This window comes from Penaeus chinensis, chromosome 38 (genome assembly GCF_019202785.1).
Source record: "Penaeus chinensis breed Huanghai No. 1 chromosome 38, ASM1920278v2, whole genome shotgun sequence".
In the NCBI taxonomy this organism is placed as follows: Eukaryota; Metazoa; Arthropoda; class Malacostraca; order Decapoda; family Penaeidae; genus Penaeus; species Penaeus chinensis.
This window is the reverse complement of record NC_061856.1, coordinates 6,967,901-6,975,400: the sequence shown is the minus strand read 5'-3', so window position 1 is coordinate 6,975,400 and position 7,500 is coordinate 6,967,901. Positions and strand designations below refer to the sequence as shown.

General features: G+C 42.3%; 1 protein-coding gene across 1 annotated transcript; it reads left to right on the top strand.

Moving 5' to 3' along the window:
* Positions 1-1,139: 1,139 nt before the first annotated feature.
* Positions 1,140-3,350, top strand: LOC125045826 (probable serine/threonine-protein kinase DDB_G0267686). The gene is made up of 4 exons (XM_047643329.1): positions 1,140-1,264; positions 1,657-1,838; positions 2,147-2,335; positions 2,843-3,350. Exons 1-4 carry the CDS (start codon positions 1,151-1,153, stop codon positions 3,162-3,164), a joined length of 807 nt encoding a protein of 268 aa, XP_047499285.1. The 5' UTR covers positions 1,140-1,150; the 3' UTR covers positions 3,165-3,350.
* Positions 3,351-7,500: the final 4,150 nt, after the last annotated feature.

Below are 7,500 nucleotides of genomic sequence, written 5' to 3'. Positions count from 1 at the left end.
ATCACAACAAAGAAAATAATTAGCTGGACTTTTAGACCAAAATAAAAGTAACGGTTCGCAAGTATAATTCGCACTTTGATTTGGTTCGAGCAAGAGCTGGTTTCATGTTTTCTGCGTTCGCGAATTGTTGTTCGACCGAATGACCGAATAACACAGGGGTCGAGACTTGCGAGTTTCAGTCCGAATAGCAGCTGCACCGGTTTAGAATGCGGTGTGTGCGTTATGCATTATGCGCGTTATTATAGTAAATGGGCTTCGTACTCGTGTTTTTTGTTTTTCTTTATTTGTGAAGGTTTATTGTTCGTTTTAAATGTAGCTACTCTCTTGCGTTGATTTTCAAATATGGCTGTCAAGTAGTTTGTTTGGGAATCAGGAACTCTTCGTTAGTCCCGTAATCTTCCCTCCCTACTCCCTCCTCTCTCTCCCTCTCTCTCCTCCCTCTCTCCCCCCCCACCCTGTTCTCCCTCCCCCGCCCCTGTTACGCCGGCCCTCCTCCGTTACTCCAGTCCCCCATTGGCTTCCTCTCCTCTCCTCCCTCCTCCTCTGCCACCTTCCTTCTCCGTTCGCCGTGTGCTGAGATTATCACAACTAAAAACGTTCTTCCTTTTCTGTGTAGACACTCGGAAGCACGTTTATTGGTGTCTTAGAAGTGTATTCATTACTATTTTCGTAACTGATTTTGGTGAATATATTGGTTGAAATTACACGTAAACGAAAACTTGGTTGAGTATGGTTGTAAAAACATGTGTAGTGTTCTGCGTCGTGCTTTGTGTGGCGTTGGTGTCGAAAGCTCAGTGGCGGGGGGACAGGACCTCTCCCGCCGGCGACGCCCTGGATGCCGCCTTTGCAACGGACTCTGGAGACCCACAGGATGCCAGGAATCTACAGGAATCGCCAAGGACATTTCCCAGGCCCATTTCAACCGCAGCCTCCCAGAACACATCCTCTAAGGATACCGAACGCCATCAGACCACCAGTTAGACAGACATCCTATTCCACCTCGAGCCTCCTCCCGTCACTGAAATCCCTGACGTCCTTACTCGATCCCTTCGGCTTATTCAGGGAGGAGAGGGAGTCACAGAGTGTCCTGATGAAGAAGATGTCCGCTCCTTCCCCCCCTGCGACCACCACCACCGAAGCGCCCCCTCCCATGGTATATTTTCCTGACGGAGGTGACGGAGCCTGCGAGGACTTCAACGGCGGAGGGTTCAACACGTACAGCTTCCTCTCCTTCTTGTTCTCTGTGGTGAACCTCGTCGCTATGGTGAGTAGCCTTCGTAGTTCTATGTATATCTGTATGTTTTCGTGTATCTATTATACTACGCTGTGTTGGTCTCCATGTTATATTGTCCTCCATATTTATATAGACAACGGTATTACAGAACCAACTAGTAGCAATGCATTCCATTCCCCTTTATCACGTATTAAGACAGTGGTTCCCATCCTGTGGGTCATGCTATAATCATAGATGGACCGTAGACAATTACTAGGATACGTAATGCTTAGTTGTAAAATGAAATTTAAAGAGATCTTATACTGCTTGTTATATATTATCAACCACGTCAGATCTGGCAATTTACCCTCGCTATTAATCAAATATACACATGGTCTCAGAAAGATTGAAAATATCAATATTATAATTCCCAAACTTCGCAGGTAGCCAACAACGTCAACAATAACCTCAACAATAATAACAACAATAATAACAACAACAACAACAACCTGGGCAACATCAACGTAGCCAACAGCAACGCCGGGCAAGAGAATTCGAACACAGTGTCCATCCCGCCCGCCATGGGGCGAGGGAAGCGAGACCTCGAGGAGGCTATCATGAATGAGTGCGTACCGCGTCTGTGTTTTTGGTTACATTTGTTATATTTTGTGTGTTTGTAGTTATTTGTGTATTTATCTGTGTTTTTATGTTTACTTGTATATTTTCTGTGGATTCGTTTTAATGTATATTCATTTTAGGTTTATTCAATTATAAATGATGTTTGTGCTTATCCATGTCTCTTATAATTATCTACACTGTATACGTAAATAAGTAAATACCGAAATTTGTTATACGCTATTGATGTATACGATGGTCATTAGAACAGAAAAACACGACTATTAGTAAAGGTGTAACGTGATTTCTTCGTCACAGATATAGGGAGAATCGGCGATTAAAAGACGAAGAACAAGTGACATCTCTTGTCGCTATGGACTTCATACGAGGTCTTCGGACGGCGATGATGACCTCTGACCTCGCCTGCGCCCTCAGGAACATGTGTGAAATCAACAGGCTGGCGGTGACCCGTGGACACCTGGCGGACGTTTTAGCGGAAGTGTTCAGGTGAGTAGATTAAGGTGGACTGTTACGTCACACACGGTCAGAAGTATAGGTAGATAGATGGATAGATATGTATTCCTCGATAAACTGAAACAACAAGCATAGCAAAAATATTGACATAGTAACAGCTATTAGACCTACTACTATTACTAGAACAGCAAACCAATTGATACAATAACAGCTGTGAAACCTACTACTATTACTAATACATTATTATAATCCAATAACCATTGCTACTTTTACTATTACTGCTGGTGATACTGCTGCTGTCAGTATAATGTAAAATATATTAGAATTGATATTGATAAGTGATGGTAATGTAACAATGGTAAAACTGGTGATGATGATCATGATAGTAATAGTGATATGAAATAGGATAACGGAAAAAAATATTGGTTTAAACCATAACAATGAAAATAAGTGATGATAATGTTCATAAAAGAAACAGTGATAATCATCTTCACAACAATAGCAACAGCAATAACCTCACCCTCCCTCCTGATCCCCCAGCGCCGCCCTCGTCGACTCCTACCCCCGCCCACAAGCCGCGCGCGAGACCGCCCTCCTCTCAGCCGGCGCGGGAGGGAGGCGGGGCTCAAACTGTAGCTCCACCCACCCGGCCTGTTCCGACGAGAAGTGGGCGGAGCTAGACGGCCTCTTCGACGTGGTGGACTTCGACTTCGAGCTCCCGACGAAGGCGCTGCAGGAGGAGCTGGGTCTCCCGGATCTGGCGTCGGTGCTGGACGTCGCTTCCTTTGCCTCGGGGGACGTGGAGGGCGGCGCCGATGGCCTCCTCGACCCCCGCCACGACCTTGCGAGGGGGGAGCTGTGATGAGGAGGAAAATATTTTAGATTTGATGATGAAAGTATAAAATCGTGATTATAATTACAAGATAATGTGGTTAGAGAAATGAATTGTATATTTTTTGAAATTATAAATTATATGTTTATAGAACTTCTAAACTGCATGATTATGAAAATTATGTAAATCATATAACTATAAAAATATATAGAAAAGATGGTGGATATATGCTTATCTATTTTGTTTATTTGTTTATCAATTCATCTATTTACTTATTTTATTTGTGTATTTGTTTGTCATTTAACTGTGACGAACGTATCAGTTGCTGTATTTGTTGTAAAATACATATATTTGTTTTTCGCAATGTGTTGTTTTGTTTACCGGGAACAGAAAGAGACTACTGTGTTAATAATAAAGGGATGGAATGATTTGGCCATTGTTGAGTTTGTGAAAAAGTACTTATTCCTAATTCTTTGATTAATGTATTTTTGTGTCGTTTTTCTGTCTGTCTGTCTCTCTCCCTCTCTCTCTCTCTCTCTCTCTCTCTCTCTCTCTCTCTCTCTCTCTCTCTCTCTCTCTCTCTCTCTTCTCTCTCTCTCTCTCTCTCTCTCTCTCTCTCTCTCTCTCTCTCTCTCTCTCTCTCTCTCTCTCTCTCTCTCTCTCTCTCTCTCTCTCTCTCTCTCTCTCTCTCTCTCTCTCTCTCTCTCTCTCTCTCTCTCTCTCTCTCTCTCTCTCTCTCTCTCTCTCTCTCTCTCTCTCTCTCTCTCTCTCTCTCTCTCTCTCTCTCTCTCTCTCTCTCTCTCTCTCTCTCTCTCTCTCTCTCTCTCTCTCTCTCTCTCTCTCTCTCTCTCTCACTCATTCTCTCTCTCTCTCTCTCTCTCTCTATCTATCTATCTATCTATCTCTCTCTCTCCATTTCTTTCCCAGAATAATCTTTAAATTAAAGTCTACGAGATATAACAGCAAGATTATAGCACCCTAAGATTCTCAGCCTTGAAGAAAAAATTATCTAAAAAAAAATTGAATCCCACGATCAAAATAAGATTCTTAACTATTACACATAAGAGAACATTGGTCCGTCAAAATTATCATGTGATATATATGATAACCGTCGGTAAAAGATCCATCATTACGACCATCTATCATTTTTTGGAAAATTAGTTACATTCTTTGTTACTGATAAACTTATTCAATCAGCTTGGATGACAGACCAAAGTTATCACAGTGTAAAAGAAAAAGAGAAGATTGTATTAATTGCTTACTTGGAATAAACAGATGGATATCATTATAAGCCATAAAAAAATAGTTTTAATCTTCAACGCGATTGTGAAATATGTTGCTTAGAGGTCAGGTGTTACTGAAAAGAACGTTTGTAATTCCATGTGAACAAGCGGGCAGGAAAATGTGAGAGAGAGAGAGAGAGAGAGAGTAAGAAAGAGAGAGCACAATAGAAAAATATAAAACAAAAGAAGAAAAAAAACGAAAAGAGGAATAAAAAAAACGAACAATAAAAATAAAAAACGAGGGAAAAAGAGATAAAAAGAGAGAAGACAGACCGAGAAAAATAGACAGAAAAATAGATAAACAAATTTTCCTGCCAGAGATCCAACCCCCCCCTCCCCCGTTCCGGTCAGACAGCCCCGTGAAGAGAGCGACGAAATTCAGTGTAAACTTTGGACTTAGTGTACTGTTGACTCACGTACACATCACTGCCCCGGACGCGCTACTGTGAATCCCTGCTGAGTTGTTTTGATGTGAGTCTTTGCAGAGTCATTTTGCTATGAGTCTTTGCTGAGTCATTTTCCTATGAGTCTTTGCTGAGTCACTGTCGTGTTATTTTACCGAGAGTTATTGTCGAGTCATTTTGCTGAGTCATCTGTTGTGAGAGTTTGATGAGTCATTTTGTTGTGAGTCTCTGCTAAATCATCTGTTGTGATTCTGCTGAGTAACTTTGCTGAGTCATCTACCGTGTCATTGCTAAGTGATCTGAAACCCTATCAAGTCATTTTCAATTATCTTATCATTTTTAATGATCTGATCTTATTAGCTGAACGCTATCGGTTCTCAGAAAGACTTGTGGTGATTTTTATGTATTCATTTAAGTACTTGATTTAAAAAAAAGAAATGAAGTCGAGTGTTTGTGTTGTTGTTGAATATGCTAATTATTTATTTCGTGTGAAATGGGAATTCTTGGTGATTTGTGTTCGTGCGTACGTACGTGTCCGCGTGTGTATTTTCATCGAAAAGGTATTATATATTCATTCTGCTTTGTTGAGGTATTTTTCTCAATTTAATAAGCGAAATCCACTTACACTTGTGGGAACATGAATATCATTATCACAAATATTTACCACATAAGTAGTATTTTTAAAATCAAAACATAATTCTAACAGTTATAAGGATGTATTATGGAGAGGGGTTAACATATTTTGATTTATGTTTTGACAAATTTTTCTCTTGCTATCTTGCTATGGGTGTGTGTGTGTGTGTGTGTGTGTGTGTGTGTGTGTACATATAGATAGATAGATAGATAGATAGATAGATAGATAGATAGAGATAGATAGATAGATAGATAGATAGATAGATAGATAGATAGATAGATAGATAGATAGATAGATAGATAGATAGATAGATAGATAGATAGATAGATAGATATAGATAGATAGATAGAAAGATAGAGACAGACAGACAGACAGGTAAATAGACTGTGATAGGCATATAGTTGGATGAATAGCCGGGTAAATATAAAATCGTATAGAAAGATGATTGAAACTAATAGACAGAACAATTATAACAGAAGAATGTGTAATAACAGAGGTAGAAAGACAGGGAGAGGGGGTGACAGAGAGATAGGAAGGGGGAGATGGTGAAAATAGACGAAGAGGCGAGGACAAACGGAAAATATATAGATAAATACATATTTGACATACCCGGGTTTCAATCTTTCAAAAAAATTTTTTTTGAAGAAACATGTAACAGATAAACTTTTTTTTTAAGTACTTGCCTCCTGGCGACGGGGAGCATGGTCAGCGCTCTGATCAAGAACCTCGTCGAAGTCTCTCCCGCCACCTTTCCGCCCCAACCCCTCCGCGAAGTGCTTCCCTCGAGAGCGACTTCCTTCGATTACAACTTCCCTGGAGGGTGGACGAAGGATGCGAGGGAGAAGGATAAGCTCTGGACGTGGACGGAGGCCGAGAAAGCTCTGAGGAGGGGTCCCCGCTGCGCCCAGACGGGTGGCGGCGTCAACGTGTTCGCCCTCATGAGCTCGGTCATCATGACGGTCCAGCTCATGGTCAACGTCGTCAACAACGTCAATAGCAATAACAACAACAATAACAACAACAATAACAACAACAACAACAATAACAACAACCTGAACATGAATATGGTGATGGCTACGATGCAGACCAACTCTAACAGCAACAGCGCAGGACGTCGGAGCCTGCCAGTCCTCCTCCAGGGGTTCCTTCAGCGTCGTCGGAGATCCCTGCAGGAGCCCCAGTGTCCTTGCGACCTCCCGCGGACACAGCCTCGAGCCTCGCTAAGGTCCTCGTGTCATGACCTCTTAACGTGCTCCTTAAAGCTCGTGGGAAGGCACGAAAGACTCGAAGAGGACGCTGGAGTGTCGCCTCTAGGACGCCTCTCCTCGCGGTTCGCTGGGCTTTACTCTAGAAGGTTTCTCAAGCTCTTAAATCATGAGGCCGAGAGCTCGAGTGGGAGGAGCTGCTTGAATTATATTCCGGAATGCGTCTTAACGAGTTTATAGATCAACGTAAGAACCTTTATTACAGGAATTATTTCGGTTTATTTGACAGAACATTCTCACAAGGGCGTGTAGTTAATCTCACTCGGCCACTGGGTCAATACATAGCCCGTGCTTCGGTAAGTGCAAGGTAAATGTTACTTTCTGCCACCGTCCATAAAGCCGAAATTGCAGAAAAAACGAAGACTGAAGCGTAAAAGCGCTGAATCACGTCTTCACTCGAATGAGTTGAACACAGTCTGAGAAATGTTGTTGTGGCGTGAGGTGCGAAAGAGAACAGGCAGTGTCATCTGTGGCTTTCCGAACATGGTTTAGGGACCTCGAGTGGTACTTCACAATACGAGAAAAGGAGATTATCGCCAGAGCTTCCCATCATAAGGTCATATTAAGAGGAGTCTTACTGTAAGTTATGCTGTCCGAAGCACCTTCGGGGAACCACCAATCGAAAAATACCTCCACCAAAGAATTAGATTTACGGAGAAATTAATTACACACCATCCTCTCTACCCTCATCATGTCCTTGGTTCTCCAAGGCGCTCTCGTCCCTGCGATCGACGCCCAAGCCCCGTCCTCCATCCTGAGCGGGGACTTCGGCGCCCTGGA

What these genes read in the sequence shown, in the direction of transcription:
- LOC125045826 (XM_047643329.1), top strand. Translation starts at nt 1,151, where the DNA reads ATGGTATATTTTCCTGACGGAGGTGACGGAGCCTGCGAGGACTTCAAC. An exon ending in GAGGAGGCTATCATGAATGA is followed by an intron (nt 1,839 to 2,146) that starts GTGCGTACCGCG and finishes TCTTCGTCACAG; the next exon opens with ATATAGGGAGAATCGGCGAT. An exon ending in GTTTTAGCGGAAGTGTTCAG is followed by an intron (nt 2,336 to 2,842) that starts GTGAGTAGATTA and finishes CTGATCCCCCAG; the next exon opens with CGCCGCCCTCGTCGACTCCT.